Genomic DNA, 18,116 nt, shown 5'->3' on the forward strand with positions numbered 1-18,116 from the left:
CCTTCCAGCAGTTTGATCATTTTATTTGTACATTCAGTGAAGTTGGTTGAGAGACTACTTGTTCATCTTGAAGACAGTGACTAGATATTACTTCTAACTGCGCTATGAATTTCTGATTTAGCTTCTACATTACATGAATACAGTAAATTTCACGACAAAGATTGGAGAAAGGGTCTATTTCGATAGCAACGGTGATCCGGTCCCAATATATGACATCGTAAACTGGCAGCCGACAGACACCGGCGCTGTTCCTGTGACAGTGGGATACTATGATGGAGCGGTGCCCGAAGGACAGAAATTTATATTAGACGAGAAGTCAATCATATGGACGGGAGGACAACCCACGGTAAGGGATGTGTGCGCAGACTGTGGATGATACAGGTGACTTTTCGGTTCAGTAGATGACTTTGACGTGAGCTTATATTTAAAACCATGTGTTATCACGGGAGTGCCAGATTCAAAATGACAAAACCAATGTATTTGCATTTCTCCTTCAGACAATAACCAGAGATGTGTTAGAAATAGAGGTGTGGTGGCAGCAAATGTCCTTCCCCTCGCTTAGACTAAATACTAGGTTGGGAGAATTGGCAGATCGGTATTTTGTTTCAGGTTTAGAAAACATCCTCAGGGGGCACCACGGTAGTCTAGCGCTTAGCACAATGCCATTACAGCTCTGTATATTCCGGAGAACAAAATTCAATTACAGCACCTTCTGGAAGGGGATTGTATGTTTCCCTCGTGAATTGATCTGGTATCCTCAGGTGCTCCAGTTTCCTGCACAGACCAAATGCGTAATGGTTAGTAGGTCAATTGGTAAAACTCACTAAATAGTGAGGGCAGATCTTATTAAAATATCCTAAAGGGTCATTAATGCACTGAACTATTTCCACTGGTGACATAGATTCTCAGAAAGTGATAGACACTCAGTAACCACTGTGTTACGTTATTTTCTGTAATTAATTAAGTCTGTCAACAGTGACAGTTGCCCACCTGGAATGAGGAAGGCTGTAAAAGATGGACAACTTGAAAGATGTGTTGGTTTGACTGTATCTCGTGTGCTGCAGGTGAAGTCGGCAATGCAAAAAGTTAGTGAATGCAATTCATTGAAAAGATCTTCGGATCCGGCACTCGGTTCTCTCTTCATTAAGTATGTCCTGTACAAAATAAAGTGTCCACTAAGTGCACGGTCTTCCTCCTTTGCTCCCCCAGCCCATCCAGTTGAAGGTACGACTTTTCGTGCGTTCAGAGATGCTCATCTGCAGACGGCTGTCATAATGCGCGCTGTGTTGATTTATTGTCGCGTTCGTGTCAGCTTGATACAGTCTGGCTGTTCTTCTCTGACCTCTGTCATTAACATGGCATTTTTTCGCGCAGAGCTACCGCGCACTGGATGTTTTTTAAAAATTTTGCTTTCCTTTTTCACATCATGCTCTGTAAACGCTGGTGGCTGTTCTTCATGAAAATCTCAGGATAACAGCAGTGTCTGAGACAGAGAATCCATCCCATCTGTCACCTATAGGTATTCAACGGTCAATGTCACAGAGATCATATTTCTTCCCCATTCTGATATTTCGTATAAACCACAATATTAATCATGCTTGCATGCTTTTTATGTGTGGCGTTGCTGGCACATGATTGTCGATTATATATTTCCATTAACGACGAGGTGTACAGGTTTACCAAATAAAGTAGCCACTGAAAGTAGCTGCAACTTCAGGGGAAAGTCATTTCAAACTAATTTCTTGTCGAAGAGAATTGTGAAGCTCTGGAATTATCTACACCAGATGGTCGTGAAAGCCGGATCTTTTACGGAGGTGGACACTTTTTCTTTTGAAAAGGTCAGACAGTTGAGGGCTATCGGAACTGCTACATCCGATAAGATATATGTCGTAGAACACCCATGACTATATTGAGTGCTGTGGTATGCTTGAGGGACTGAATGTACATTGTGTTTCAATGTTTGAATATCAAGTTCATTCATCAGCTCACCCTGCTGCACCTGTATGACCTTCCTTCACGTCTACATTTGCACTCCAGTTAAAAGCGTTGGAATTTAATTTCACTACCTCTGGTCCTCAGCTACAACCCATTAACCTCCTATCATCTACACCATCCTACTGCAAGTACATCATTACCTCCACACCACAACCAGCTACCTCTGTGATTCGCTTCTGCATTCGACCCTTCCCATTAAAACTCCTTTGGTACATATTCCAGCAGGTGACAAATATGCTACAAACCGCCATTTATCCCCTCATTTCCCTCCAGTCCGAGGCAGAAGTAATCCTTCCAATTGAGGTAACACTTCATGTGCGAATCAGTTAGTGTCATCTATTGGATCCGGTGTTCCCAAAGTATCCTCCTCTACGCTAGTGAGACCTAACGTAAATTTGAGCATCTCCCAAAAGCGCAATTTCTCGGTGGCCTCCTCCTTTTCCACGATCAGAGTTAAGGAGCAACAGCTCATATTCCGTCTAGGTGGTCTGCAGCCTCATGACACGAACATTGATTTCTGCTTCTGGTAATGTTTTCTCTTCCCATTCTCTCTTTCTCTTTACCCAGTCCTTGTGCCTTATCTCTTCTCACCTACGTACCGCCTCTCCTTATGTTCCCTTTTCCCCCTTTCCCTCTTTGTACATTCTACTCTCATAACGTATTCTTTTTCTCCAGTCCTTTACATTTCCCACTAATCTGGTTCTTTCTGTCACCTTTTAGCTCTCTCTTCTCCGCGCCCCAACCTAACTTCCCCCCCACACACTTTTTACTCTGATGTTTCCCCCTTCTTTTCCAGTTCCGAAGAGGCGTCGCGGCCCGAAATTCCGACTGTTTATACATTTGCAATAGATGCTGCCGGATCTGTTGAGTTCCTCCATCATTCACTAGGTGGTCATGAGAACATGAATGTTTTCGTCCTTGAAATTGAGTCCATGGGTTGTGGAATGAATGCATATTTGGGGCGAGTAAACCGTTCCCCCCCCCCCCATTTCTAATTATAATGGCCAGATCCCGTGTTTAATCTCTCCATAGGTTCCACGAGCGGTCTGTTCTGAAAACTGTGATCCCGGAACATGGAGGGCTCTCAGAAAAGGACAACCTAAGTGTTGCTATGATTGTATACAATGTCCCCAAGGAGAAATTAGCAACACCACCGGTAAGTTATCGCTCGGAAATTCCATCAATTAAATGCCAGTACAGTAGCATTTTGAAATATATACTTGCCCCCTCCCTACCCAATACTGATGTGTTTCGTTTTAGATTCAACCGGTTGCCTTAAATGCCCACCAGAGTACAAGTCCAATGAGAGACGAGTGGAGTGCTTACCAAAAGAGATCGAATTTCTATCATTTAATGAAATCATGGGGATTATCCTGGTGACGCTGGCATTGGTTGGATTCTGTATGACACTCCTGGTATTTGCAACGTTCTATACTCATAGAGAGACGCCGATTGTAAAAGCTAATAATTCAGAGCTAAGTTTCCTTCTTCTCGTTGCTTTAATGCTTTGCTTTCTCTGTTCAGTTACATTCATTGGAGAACCGTCAAAATGGTCTTGCACGCTTCGCCACACGACATTCGGTATAATATTTGTTCTCTGTGTGTCTTGCGTTTTGGGTAAAACGATAGTTGTTGTCTTGGCATTCAAAGCGACACTACCCAACAGTAACATAATGAAGAGGTATGGCCCAACCCAGCAACGACTGACTGTCTTAAGCCTTACTTCGGTACAGTGCTTAATATGTACCGTCTGGCTCGCCACATCGCCGCCATACCCTCGGAAGAGCACGGAACATTTTACCGAGGTAATAGTTTTTGAATGTAACCTTGGGTCTGAACTTGCCTTTCATTGCGTGCTGGGTTACATTGGATTTCTGTCCTGTGTGTGTTTTGTGGTCGCCTTTCTAGTTCGACAACTTCCTGACAACTTTAACGAAGCGAAACACATCACATTTAGCATGCTTATCTTTTGTGCCGTTTGGATTACCTTCATCCCAGCCTACGTGAGTTCTCCTGGGAAGTACACTGTGGCAGTGGAAGTGTTTGCCATTTTAGCGTCCAGCTATGCGTTGTTGTTCTGTATTTTTGCTCCCAAATGTTACATTATACTCTTTAAGCAAGAACAGAACACAAAGACACATGTCCTGGGCAAAATGCCTACTGGAAATATTTAAGAATATATACGGAAGTAGCTATGTTGTATGATTGAGTGGTGACTTGCTTAAATTATCAGTGTGCATTGTTTTCTTAAATTTTATGTCTCCCTTTATATCAAAGCAATGTTTATTGGTTTAACCATATAGAACGTAAAGCAATACAGCATTGGAATGGGTTGTTTCGACTACGATGTTATGCCGAACAAAATAAATAAGTTATCAAATGGCTAACTAACCTAATGCCTTCTGCGTACAAAATGCCCTTTCATTTTGCTCACATGCGTGCGCCTACCTAAACATCACCTCAAGGTTTCTAATGTTTCTGCCTCTACCACAAACCCAAGCAACGCATTCCAGACGCGCACCACTTTGTGTAGAAAACTTTATCCTATGACAACGCCTTACTGTGTGTCTGCTATAGTGCTTAATGTGTATCATCTGTCTCAGCAGATAGGCAAAGTAGTACTTATGAAGTGCAGTGTACCAAAAGCTCTCGTTACAAAACTATTTATTCTGGCGCAACTTTCAAGGAGACATGGATTTGTATTCTCAGATCTCTCTGTTGCACTGCACCTTAGAGTCTTGCCATTCACTTCCGCAATTGGAAACAACATTTACGCACTTGAATAAGGCCTTCCACCATTGGATAGGATTCAATTTGGTATTACTCATTATTCTAAATTCCAGTGAGAAAATGCCCAGAAAATTTAAGCGATCTTCATATGACACGGCCATACGAAACATTTTCTTAAACCATCTTTGAATCTTTTCGAAGCACGATTCCTTTCGAAGAAAGGGGGCCCAAAGCTGCAAACAACACTGCAAGTGAAGCGTCATCAGTCCTACATCCTGTCTTTTAAATATCAGTCCTTCATGAAATGAATGCTGACTTCCCATTTATTTTTCTCAAAACAGACTGAATTTGCAGATTAAACTTTAGGGAACCAGGAACAAGGAAAGACAAACCTTTTTGCGCCACAGATTCTTGTATTTCTATCCATTTAGAAAATAGTTAATCTGTTCTTTTATTCTACTAAATTGCATGACTATACCCATCCCGAAACTGCATTCCATCTTCTGATTCTTTGACCAATGCCCAAATATGTTTAACCCCATCTTTACCTTCCTTATTTCCCCAAAACTTCCTAACCCTTCAGCTATCATCGTATTGTCTACTAACTTTGCAAAGCCATCAATTTCGTCATTCATATCCTGGACATATCACAGAAACATAATCGAACCCAACGCAGAGCTATTGTGGAATACTGATAGACGCCAGCAGCTAAACAAAAATGTTCGCTGTATTCCCAAGGTTTTCCTCCTGTCCATCAGCCACCTCTTTGTTCATGCTAGCATCTTTCAGGCAATACCCTGGGCTCGTAGCTTGTTAAGAAGCCTCATTTGTAGCGCCTTGTCAAGGCTTTCCGAAAATCCAGGTACTTAACATCGACTGACCCTCCCTTTTCTATCCTGCTTGTGAGTTCCCCAAGGTATTCTACCAGTTTTGTCAGGCAAGATTTTCCCTTGAGAAAAACATGTTGACCTTGGCCTATTTTATTATGTGCCTCAAAGTAGCCCGAAACCGCATCCTTAAATATCGATTACAACATCTTCCCAACCACTGCCTCTCCCCCTACTTGAGTAGTACGATGACATTTGCAATTGACCAGTCTTTTGGAATTATTCCAGAATATTTTCATCTCTGTAGGAACGTTACTTATGCCCCAGCAATCTCTTCCCTAGCATTCTTCATAAACATAGTCCATTTCCTAGTACTTCAGTGTCTGTGTCTTGCGTTTGGTCCGCCACCATCGCCCCCTTGCAACACTGACAGGCAAACATCGTTAACTGCCTATCACCAAGGCTAATTGTTTTAACAGTATCAGCTCAACAGTTAGATTCATATCATTATACAAATAAATTCTATTGGAAGCTGAAGTAGTCCCTTCTTGATGCAGGGCTCCGAGTGAAGTGTTGCAGCTCATCAGCACAACTGAAAGCTTTTTGTCTAGCCTTCAGATATTTGTTGTTTTAGTGTCTTGAACTCGAAACTCTGTGCTGAATAACACGTTGCTCTGTTCTTACAATGATACAGTTATCCGAACATATAACTAAAATTTATCTTGTAGAAATTCATTTTTGCAAACTAAGTTTTCAGTCCAAATAAATAGTGAACACACACACACACACACACACACACACACACAGTGTGTATGTGTGTGTGTGTGTGTGTGTGTGTGTGTGTGTGTGTGTATTTCCAGAACGTATTTGCATGCAAGACATGTAAAGCGACCTCCTCTGAACGTCGACTGCCCCTTCTATCTGTCTCGGTAAAATATTGCATACAATCACCTACCCTAAATTCTCTCTCTCTTCCGGTTCGGACACGAGAGATAATAAAGTTTGAAAACATGTAACACCTGACTCATGGATAGTTTCTAAACCGAGCCATAGTACTGTAGCCTCCTCGTAAGCCCCTGACTCTCTCAGCTGCTTTCGTCTAGGGGTAGCAGCCTTCGGCCCCACCAAACCGGGTAATGAAGTTTGTGTGGATGCTGTGTGATGTACTACACACCACCAAATATTAGACAGTACAGCATATGCGATTAAATGATTACAATTTATATGTATTTCTTGGTGATGGGTTAGGACAAACAAATACAATAAGGGTACCAAGCCAGTAACTCTGTCAGTTCTGTGCACAATTAATTCGTTGGACCTCATGAATCAGGTATCCTTTCCTCCAGTCGATGTCCTGCGAACTTCGTCGACCCCCGAAAGGGACGACCCTCGCTGGTTGACCAAACGCTCCACAAGAGTCTGTTCTCGTCTCGTCTCCTCCCCGAAGACCCTGGACTTCGGACTCCCGCTTGGGGTCCGTTTGAGGAGGTGACCAGGCATATAGATGAGGGTAGTGCAGTGGATGTGATCTACATAAATTTTAGTAAGGCATTTGACAAGGTTCCACATGGTAGGCTAATTCAGAAAGTCAGAAGGCATGGCATCCAGGGTTGTTTGGCCAGTTGGATTCAGAATTGGCTTGCCTGAAGACGGCAGAGTGCCGTGGTGGAGGGAGTGCATTCGGATTGGAGGGTTGTGACTAGTGGTGTCCCACAATGAGTTGTCTGGGACCTCTACTGTTCGTGATTTTTATTAATAACCTGGATGTTGGGATAAAAGTGTGGGTTGGCAAGTATGCAGACGACACAAAGGCTGGTGGTGTTGTAGATAGTGTAGAGGATTGTCGAAGATTGCAGAGAGACATTGATAGGATGCAGAAGTGGGCTGAGAAGTGGCAGATGGAGTTCAACCCGGAGAAGTGTGAGGTGGTACACTTTGGAAGAACAAACTCCAAGGCAGATTGCAAAGTAAATGGCAGGATATTTGGTAGTGTGGAGGAGCAGAGGGATATGGGGGTACATGTCCACAGATCCCTGAAGGTTGCCTCACAGGTAGATAGTGTAGTTAAGAAAGCTTATGGGGTGTTAGCTTTTGTAAGTCGAGGGACAGATTTTAAGAGTCGCGACGTAATGATGCAGCTCTATAAAACTCTGGTTAGGCCACACTTGGAGTACTGTGTCGAGTTCTGGTCCCCTCACTATAGGAAGGATGTGGAAGCATTGGAAAGGATACAGAGGAGATTTACCAGGCTGCTGCCTGGTTTAGAGGGTATGGATTATGAACAGAGATTAAGGGAGCTAGGGCTTTACTCTTTGGAGAGAAGGAGGATGCGAGGAGACATGATAGAGGTATACCAGATATTAAGAGGAATAGACAGAGTGGATATCCAGCGCCTCTTCCCCAGGGCACCACTGCTCAATAGAAGAGGACATGGTTTTAAGATAAGAGGTGGGAAATTCAAGGGCAATATTAGAGGAAGGTTTTTACTCAGAGAGTAGTTGGTACATGGAATGCACTGCCTGAGTCAGTGGTGGAGGCAGATACACTAGTGAAGTTTAGGAGACTACTAGACAGGTATATGGAGGAATTTAAGATGGGGGGTTATATGGGATGCAGTGCTTGAGGGTCGGCATAACATTGTGGGCCGAAGGGCCTGTAATGTGCTGTACTATTCTATGTTCTATGTCTATTTTCTATATATTGTCATTGGAGAGAGTGAAGAGGCGGTTCTCGAGAATGATTCCAAGAATGAAAGGGTAGAGCGTTTGGCAGCTTTGCGACTGTACTCATAGAAATTTAGAAGATTACGGTGGAATCTCATTGAAACCTACCGAATGTTGAAAGAACTAGATAGGGTTTATGTGGAGAGGATGAAAGTAACAGAACCAGAGGGCATAGTCTCAAAATTGAGGGGCGATCCTTTACAGCCAAAATAAGAAAGATTTTTCTGACCATAAAGTAGTATATCTGTTCAATGCTCTGCCAGAGACTGCGGTGAAGGCCAAGTCTGTGGCTATATTTAAAGCGGAATTTGACTGTTTTCTGATTGGTCAGGACATTAAAGGATATGGCGAGAAGGCAGGTGAATAGGGGTCAGTTGGATCTTGGATCAGCCTTGATGGAACAACGGAGCAGACTTAAATGGAGTGAATGGCCTAATTCTACTAATATGTCTAATGGTCTTATCTTCGGTGGATAAAACAAATGACAAATGTAGAAGAAAGTGTAACATGCTGTAAGGTTTCGCTGAAAATGTAATGGTTTCTCTGTAGCAGCAATGTTTGGTTTATGACGGGAGATAACGAGCTTGAGAATGCTGTTGTTCTTTTTTCTGAGCGGGGAGAGAGATTTTCGCGGTCTGTTACCGGGAGAGATGAGGCTAGAACACGCGAATGGAGCGAGCTGGTAGACCGCCGGACGGGGTTGATTTGGAGAGAGGGTCCGAAGGGCAGCGACGATCGGAAGAGGTCAATGGCGGACGATAAACTTATTAGTGACCTCTAACATTGCGCAACAGATTGTTTAATAAGATTGCCCCCCCCCCTCTTATTTCGTTTCTTTACTGATCAAAGAATCAAAGTAAGAATTATAAAGCTTAATCGTTTAATCGCATATTGTGTACTGCTTGTTACTTCGGGGTACTGATTTCTAACAGGGAACACATCTGGCATCATCCACCCAAATGAGTTTTCTTAAGTTTGGCCGGGCCTGGGGCTATCACCCCCCCGATATTAAGCCGCTAGCCGATGCGAGAGTTAGAAAAGGACCAGGTACGTCCAGTCTAGATTTAAAGTGTCGAACTGAAAGATCAACTGTCCAATTGCCTTCGTAGACGCTGCCTGACCCGTTGAAATATCCGAGCATGTTATTTGTTCCTCCAGATTAATCTCCAGAGGACTGGTTTGGGGGCAAGATATAGGAAACACCGCTTGTATTGAACAACCAGTTGGACAGTAGTGACTAGAAATAAAACTTACCAATACTCGAGTACATATATGCAAGGGTGCAATTCAAACCATACGTGTAGCAACATCACATTGACATAGCGCCTGAAACTAAACACTCACATTGAAAGAAAACCAGAAAAAGTTTTACAAGAATTTTAATCATTTGCTATTCATGTTCAGTTGAGTGCATGGAGTATCCCAGCGATTCCTAGTCCAATGACCGGCAAAGCCAAAGCATGCAAAAGGAGCTCTACTGTCTCTTATTTGTCGAGGTGCTACAGATTGTTCTGATGACGCTGGTGCTGGTTGGAAGCTCCATCAGTGCCACGATCGGTGGCATTTTCTTGCTTCACATAGATACTCCGATCGTGAAGGCAAAAAATTCTGACGTCAGCGTACTCCCTCCTCGCACTGAAACTTTGCTTCCGTTGTTCAATTACATTCGTTGTCGACCTTCCAGTATGGTCCTGTATGGTACGCCATACCACGTTTAACGTTAGTTCCGTCCTTCGCCTCTCTTGTGTTTTGCGCAAGACGATTGTTGTGGTAATGGCATTCAGGCAAAACTACCCACCAATAATGTGGCTAAGTGGTTTGTCCCACTACAGCAACGCCTGATTGTGTTTCTCCTAACACTGTAGTTCGCTTGATATATACTGTCTGCCTCATCAGATTCCCAGCTCTGCGGTCGAAAACATGGCCTACTCGAAAGAAGTGATACTTCTGGAAAGCCATGTGGGGTCCGAAGTCGCATTTTATTGCGTCCTGGGTTACCTAGGCTGCCTGGCATTGGAATGCTTTGTTGTTGCTTTTATTACACGAAATTTTCCGGCAATTTCAACGAGGTGAAATGGGTCGCATTTTATCTGCTAATTTTATGCTCTGTTTTGGATATCTTATATACCAGCTTATATCAGTTCTGACCGAAAATACACTGTGGCCTTTGAAGCATTTGCCATTTTGGTTTCCAGTTATGGCTACTCTTCTGTATCTTAGCGCCTAAGTGTTATATCGTATTGTTAAAACCGGATTGGTAGATCTGGTGGATATTGATAAGAAATTAGACCATAACATATAGGAGCAAAAATTCGGCCAATCGAGTCTCCTCCGCCATTCAGTCCTGGGCTAATCCGGTTCCTCCAGTCATCCCTACTCCCCTACCTTCACACCAAATGCTTTGATGCCCTGGCTAATCAAGAACCTATATATCTCTGCCTTAAATACACCCAATGACTTGTCCTCCCTAGCTGCTCGTGGCAGCAAATTCCCTCGATATAACACGCTTTGACTAATCTCAAACCTAAAAGGACGTCCTTCAATCCTGAAGTCGTGCCCTCTTGTCGTAGCTTCCCCTACCACTTCTATCTGTTCAGGTCTTTTAACATTCGGAATGTTTCTATGAGATCCTCCTCATTCTACTGACGTCCTCTCATTCCTGGAATCGTTCTCCTGAATCTTCTCTGAACTCTCTCCGATGTCAGTATATCCTTTCTACAATAAGGAGCCCAAAACTGCGCACAATAATTTAGGTGTGGTCTCACGAGTGCCTCATAGAGCTTCAAAATCATATCTCTGCTCTTATATTCTATACCTCCAGAAATGAATGCTATGAGGTGGAGGATAAATGCGTGGCTGAGGGATTGGAGCAGGGGGCAGGGATTCAAGTTTTTGGATCATTGGGACCTCTTTTGGCGCAGGCGTGACCTGTACAAAAAGGATGGGTTGCACTTGAATCCTAGGGGGACCAATATCCTGGCAGGGAGATTAGCGGGGGCTACTGAAGTGACTTTAAACTAGAATGGTTGGGGGGGTGGGAATCAAATTAAAGAGGATAGGCGTGAGGAGGTTAGTTCACTACAGGGGGATGGGAACCATTGCAGAGAGGCAGAGGGGTCTAAAGTGAGGGTAGAAACAAGAAGTACTATAGAGGAAAGTAAAAGTGGCAGGCCGACAAATCCAGGGCAAGCATTAAAAACGGCCACTTTTCAGCATAATTGTGTAAGGGCTAAGAGAGTTGTAAAAGAGCGCCTGAAGGCTTTCTGTGTCAATGCAAGGAGCATTCGTAATAAGGTGGATGAATTGAAAGTGCAGATTGTTATTAATGATTATGATATAGTTGGGATCACAGAGACATGGCTCCAGGGTGACCAGGGATGGGAGCTCAACGTTCAGGGATATTCAATATTCAGGAGGGATAGACATGAAGGAAGGGGAGGTGGGGTGGCGTTGCTGGTTAAAGAAGAGATTAACACAATAGAAAGGAAGGACATAAGCCGGGAAGATGTGGAATCGATATGGGTAGAGCTGCGTAACACGAAGGGGCAGAAGACGCTGGTGGGAGTTGTGTACAGGCCACCTAACAGTAGTAGTGAGGTCGGAGATGGTATTAAGCAGGAAATTAGAAATGTGTGCAATAAAGGAACAGCAGTTATAATGGGTGACTTCAATCTACATGTAGATTGGGTGAACCAAATTGGTAAAGGTGCTGAGGAAGAGGATTTCTTGGAATGTATGCGGGATGGTTTTTTGAACCAACATGTCGAGGAACCGACTAGAGAGCAGGCTATTCTGGACTGGGTTTTGAGCAATGAGGAAGGGTTAATTAGCAATCTTGTCGTGAGAGGCCCCTTGGGTAAGAGTGACCATAATATGGTGGAATTCTTCATTTAGATGGAGAGTGACACAGTTAATTCAGAAACAAAGGTTCTGAACTTAAAGAGGGGTAACTTTGAAGGTATGAGACGTGAATTAGCTAAGATAGACTGGCAAATGACACTTAAAGGATTGACGGTGGATATGCAATGGCAAGCATTTAAAGGTTGCATGGATGAACTACAACAAATGTTCATCCCAGTTTGGCAAAAGAATAAATCAAGGAAGGTAGTGCACCCGTGGCTGACAAGAGAAATTAGGGATAGTATCAATTCCAAAGAAGCAGCATACAAATTAGCCAGAGAAAGTGGCTCACCTGAGGACTGGGAAAAATTCAGAGTTCAGCAGAGGAGGACAAAGGGCTTAATTAGGAAGGGGAAAAAAGATTATGAGAGAAAACTGGCAGGCAACATAAAAACGGACTGTAAAAGCTTTTATAGATATGTAAAAAGGAAGAGACTGGTAAAGACAAATGTAGGTCCCCTGCAGACAGAAACAGGTGAATTGATTATGAGGAGCAAGGACATGGCAGACCAATTGAGTAATTACTTTGGTTCTGTCTTCACTAAGAAGGACATAAATAATCTTCCAGAAATAGTAGGGGACAGAGGGTCCAGTGAGATGGAGGAACTCAGCGAAATACATGTTAGTAGGGAAGTGGTGTTAGGTAAATTGAAGGGATTAAAGGCAGATAAATCCCCAGGGCCAGATGGTCTGCATCCCAGAGTGCTTAACGAAGTAGCCCAAGAAATAGTGGATGCATTAGTGATAATTTTACAAAACTCGTTAGATTCTGGACTAGTTCCTGAGGATTGGAGGGTGGCTAATGTAACTCCACTTTTTGAAAAAGGAGGGAGAGAGAAACCGGGGAATTATAGACCGGTTAGCCTGACGTCGGTGGTGGGGAAACTGCTGGAGTCAGTTATCAAGGATGTGATAACAGCACATTTGGAAAGCGGTGAAATGATCGGACAAAGTCAGCATGGATTTGTGAAAGGAAAATCATGTCTGACGAATCTCATAGAATTTTTTGAGGATGTAACTAGTAGAGTGGATAGGGGAGAACCAGTGGATGTGGTATATTTGGATTTTCAGAAGGCTTTTGACAAGGTCCCACACAGGAGATTAGTGTGCAAACTTAAAGCACACGGTATTGGGGGTAAGGTATTGGTGTGGGTGGAGAGTTGGTTAGCAGACAGGAAGCAAAGAGTGGGAATAAACGGGACCTTTTCAGAATGGCAGGCGGTGACTAGTGGGGTACCGCAAGGCTCAGTGCTGGGACCCCAGTTGTTTACAATATATATTAATGACTTGGATGAGGGAATTAAATGCAGCATCTCCAAGTTTGCGGATGACACGAAGCTGGGTGGCAGTGTTAGCTGTGAGGAGGATGTTAAGAGGATGCAGGGTGACTTGGATAGGTTGGGTGAGTGGGCAAATTCATGGCAGATGCAATTTAATGTGGATAAATGTGAAGTTATCCACTTTGGTGGCAAAAATAGGAAAACAGATTATTATCTGAATGGTGGCCGATTAGGAAAAGGGGAGGTGCAAAGAGACCCGGGTGTCATTATACACCAGTCATTGAAAGTGGGCATGCAGGTACAGCAGGCGGTGAAAAAGGCGAATGGTATGCTGGTATTTATAGCGAGAGGATTTGAGTACAGGAGCAGGGAGGTACTACTGCAGTTATACAAGGCCTTGGTGAGACCACACCTGGAGTACTGTGTGCAGTTTTGGTCCCCTAATCGGAGGAAAGACATCTTTGCCATAGAGGGAGTACAGAGAAGGTTCACCAGATTGATTCCTGGGATGGTAGGACTTTCATATGAAGAAAAACTGGATGAACTGCGCTTGTACTCGTTGGAATTTAGAAGATTGAGGGGGGATCTGATTGAAACGTATAAGATCCTAAAGGGATTGGACAGGCTAGATGCAGGAAGATTGTTCCCGATGTTGGGGAAGTCCAGAACGAGGGGTCACAGTTTGAGGATAGAGGGGAAGCCTTTTAGGACCGAGATTAGGAAAAACTTCTTCACACAGAGAGTGGTGAATCTGTGGAATTCTCTGCCACATGAAACAGTTGAGGCCAGTTCATTGGCTATATTTAAGAGGGAGTTAGATATGGCCCTTGTGGCTACGGGGGTCAGGGGGTATGGAGGGAAGGCTGGGGCGGTGTTCTGAGTTGGATGATCAGCAAGGACCTTAGCTGTGTTGCAGAGCAGAAAATCCTGAGGTCCAAGTAGGTAGCTTTTTGAAAGTGGCTACACAGGTCGACAAGGTGGTTAAGAAGTTTTATGCAATGCTGTTTTTTGTTAGCCTCAGGCTCCCTCAGCTCGCTTCCGTCTAGGGGGAGCAGACTTCGGCCCCGCCAAACTGTATAATCGAGTTTGTGTAGATGCTGTGTGATGTATTTCACCACTCCAAATAACAGACAGTACCCCAAATGCGATTAAATTATTCCACTTTATAGATCTTACTGGAACTATGTAATGGAGATACAATATAAAAGGAAAGTAAAAGGCGCCAAACTTATCAAAGTTCAACCACTTCGTGCACAACCGTTGGAGCTCAATTAACGGAGTCTTCATTCCACTATTCGATTCCCTCCGACCTCCTCGACCCGCCGCCTGGGACCAACCACGGTGGTCGATCAGACGCTCCACACGAGTCTGTCCTCGACTCCTCTCCTCGCCGAAAACCCTGGGCCTCGGAATCACGCTCGGGGTTCGTTCCGTCGCCCAGCTTACAGCATCGCATCTCCTCTCTCTGTCCCCATCGCGCTTTCTCCCTCAAAGCCCGCGAAAACAATAGCTTGCAGGCACACAAGAAAGAATAGCATTCTTTATCTTTATCAGTAATTATAACCCAAACAAACTGCTGGAGACAGAACCACTGTCTCAGCAGTTAACATCACAGAGAAGCCATTTTATTAGCCTTAGCAGTAACATAAAAGAAGAAATCCCTTACATTAGTCGAGCCATTGAGTTCAAACGGGAAAAAGATATGTTTCATCTGTATAAAACGCTGGCTTGGCCATATTCGAAATATTTGTACGTTTTTGGTCGCCCAACTATAGAAGATCTTGAGCTTTGAAAAAGGTGTGGAAAAGTTTTACCACGATGCTGCCTGGGTTAGAGGGCATGGACTACCACTAGAGACTGGATAAGCTTGAGTTGTTTTCTCCGGATCTTCGGAGGCTGAGGAGATCTGAAGGAGGATCCGACGATTATGAGAGACATAGTTAGAGATGATAGAAAGTACCTAATTCCCGGGATGAAATGTCTAATAGCAGAGGGCATTCATTGAATGTGAGAGCGGATAGATTCAAAGGGGTTGTGAGGGCGAAGGTTTTTAATCAGAGAGTCGTTGATGGCCGGAATATGTTGGTTGGTATAGTGGTAGAGGCAAATACACCGGAGGATTCCGGAGATGTTTGGACAGGCACATGAACGTAAGGAAGATGGAGCGATATTGGCATGAGGTGGATAGGAGGGATTAGTGTTTTGGTGTTTTTGATTTGCTTTTTAACCGGCTCGGGGCAATACTGCGGGTCGAATGACCTTTTCTTATGTTGTACACCAGGACGTTTATATAAGTTACAAACAACAAAGGTTCCAGCACAGATCAATGTAATGCTCCACTAAATAAAGACCTGCAGCCCGAATAGTGTGCTTTAACCACTATCATCTAATATTCCAACGTACCATCGAATCATGCATTAAAGCCCTGCCTATTCGATAGCTTTCTTAGATGATATTCCGGATACCTGCTCTATCCTAGAAGAGTACCCAAATAATCTTGAAAAAACATTCTCCCGACTCATGCAAATAGGCGTACCACTGAAGCGCGAGAAATGCACCTTTCCGGCAGATTATGTCGAATAGCTGTGTTTTCGCTTGGATTCCAAAGGCAGACATCCGGTCAGAGCAAAATTTTGCCCCATTCTTGAAGCTCCAGCACCAAGGGATATCCATGAACTTCGCTTCTTTTCAGACACGTTCCATCATTATGCCAGATATTCTCGCATAGCTACGTTTCCTGCGCCGCTGAACGATCGAACAAAGAAAGATTCTAGGTGGTGTTGAGATAGGGCAGAGGAATCATTTTTTTTAGAGAGTCAAACAAATGTTGACTCAGTCCCAAACATTAATCCCAAACCCTGGGTTTTAATCGATGCACAACTGCGCAAGCACGTGGACGTCAGCCAGTTAGAACAGAGAGAAGAGTTCAAAAGAGACAGTTTGCAGAGCGGGCGACGGAGTAGAGGGAGACAGAATAGGAGGACTTTAGTTCAACGGTGCTTCAGCGATAAAGGGTCGAGGCGAGGTACAGATAGGAAGATTGCGTGTGAGGCCAGTTTTCTGTGCTCGGTGTCAGACGTGGGAAGTCCTGGAGTCTCCCAGCCTTCCGGATCGCCACATCTGCAGCAGATGCGTCGAGCTGCGGCTACTAAGGGACCGCCTTAGGGAACTGGAGAAGCACTTCGATGATCTTTGTCTGGTCAGGGAGAGTGAGGAGCTATAGATAGGACCTATAGGCAAATAGTCACACCGGAGACTGGGGAGACAGATAAGTGGGCAGCAGTCAGGAGAGGGAAGGGCAAGAGTCAGATGCTAGAGTGTACCCCTGTAGCTGTCCCCCTTAACAATGAGTTTTCCTGCTTGAGAACTGGTGGGGGTGGAGGGGGGGAGGGCGGCCTACCTGCGGGAAGAAACAGAGGCCGCGCTTCTGGAACAAAGTCTGTTCTGGGACCCTTACTCTTCGGTATTTTTACAAATGACCTGGATGAGGAAGTGGAAGGATGGGTTAGTAAATGTACTGATGACACAAAGGTTGGGTGTGTTGTGGAAAGTGTTGTGGAGGTTACATCGATGGCATGCAAATTTGGTTTGAGAAGAGGCAGATGGAATTAAACCCAGATAAATGTGAGAAGTTCATTTTAGTAGGTGAACTATGATGGCAAAATATATTACTAATGGTGAGGCTCTTGTGTGGGAGATCAAAGTGATGCTGGGTTCAGAGTCCGTAGGATACTCAAAGCTGCTAAGCAGGTTGACTCTGTGGCTAAGAAGGCTTACAGTGCATTCGGCTGCATCAATCGTGGGATGGAGTTTAGGAGCCAAGAGGTAATGTTCCAAATATATAGGATCAGAGTCAGATCCCACTTGGTGTACTGTGCTCATTTCTGATTGCCTGACTACAGCAAGGGTGTGGAAACGATAGAAAGCGTGCAGGAGAGATTTTTGTTGCCTGGATTGGTTAGCATGTCTTATGACAACAGGTTGACTAAACTCTGCCTTTTCTGATTGGGGCTACGGAGGATGAGCGGTGATCTGATAGAGGTGTATAAGATGATGACAGACATTGGTCGTGTGGATAGCAAGCGGCTTTCTCCCAGGTGTGAAAAATCTAACACGAGTGGTCACGGTTTTAAGCTGCTTCGAAGTAGGTTCAGAGGAGATACCAGGGGTAAGTTTTTTATGCAGAGTGGTGAGTGCGTGGAATGAGTTGCCGGCGACAGTGGAGGAGCCGGATAAGATTCGGTCTTTTAAGAGATTCCTGGATATGTACATGGAGCTTAGAAAAATAGAGTGCTATGGGTAACCCTAGGTAATTTCTAAAGAAGTGGACATATTCGGCACCGCTTTGTGAGCTGAAGGGCCTGTATTGTGCTGTATGCTGTCTATAGTTCTGTGCTTCTATTAATGCACGTCAGGTCCGGAACGCCAATAGTTTTCTACTATGATTCTTTCGTTTAGGCGTGGGTGCGGTGCTAATCTAGACGAATACGGCTGGTGATGAAAAGCTTATCGTTTTCACATCACGCACCCTTAACCTGGCCTAATGAAACTATACACAAGCGGACAAGGAAGCATTGGCAGTTATATTTTTTTGGGCTCCTGTCTTTTCACCTTCTCTGTACGGCAACGTTTCAATACTCATAGTGAATACAATCCATTGG

General features: G+C 44.2%; 1 protein-coding gene across 1 annotated transcript in view; it reads left to right on the forward strand.

The window, feature by feature from the left end:
• LOC140195845 (extracellular calcium-sensing receptor-like) overlaps positions 1–4,169 on the forward strand; it is a 29,997-nt gene extending 25,828 nt beyond the window's left edge. Inside the window, exons 4-6 of the mRNA XM_072254484.1 lie at positions 122–346; positions 3,028–3,151; positions 3,256–4,169. Coding sequence (XP_072110585.1) covers positions 122–346; positions 3,028–3,151; positions 3,256–4,169 — 1,263 coding nt within the window. The remainder of the gene's footprint in view (positions 1–121; positions 347–3,027; positions 3,152–3,255) is intronic.
• Positions 4,170–18,116: the final 13,947 nt, after the last annotated feature.

The sequence above is a fragment of the Mobula birostris genome, chromosome 4, assembly GCF_030028105.1.
Source record: "Mobula birostris isolate sMobBir1 chromosome 4, sMobBir1.hap1, whole genome shotgun sequence".
NCBI classification, from domain to species: Eukaryota; Metazoa; Chordata; class Chondrichthyes; order Myliobatiformes; family Myliobatidae; genus Mobula; species Mobula birostris.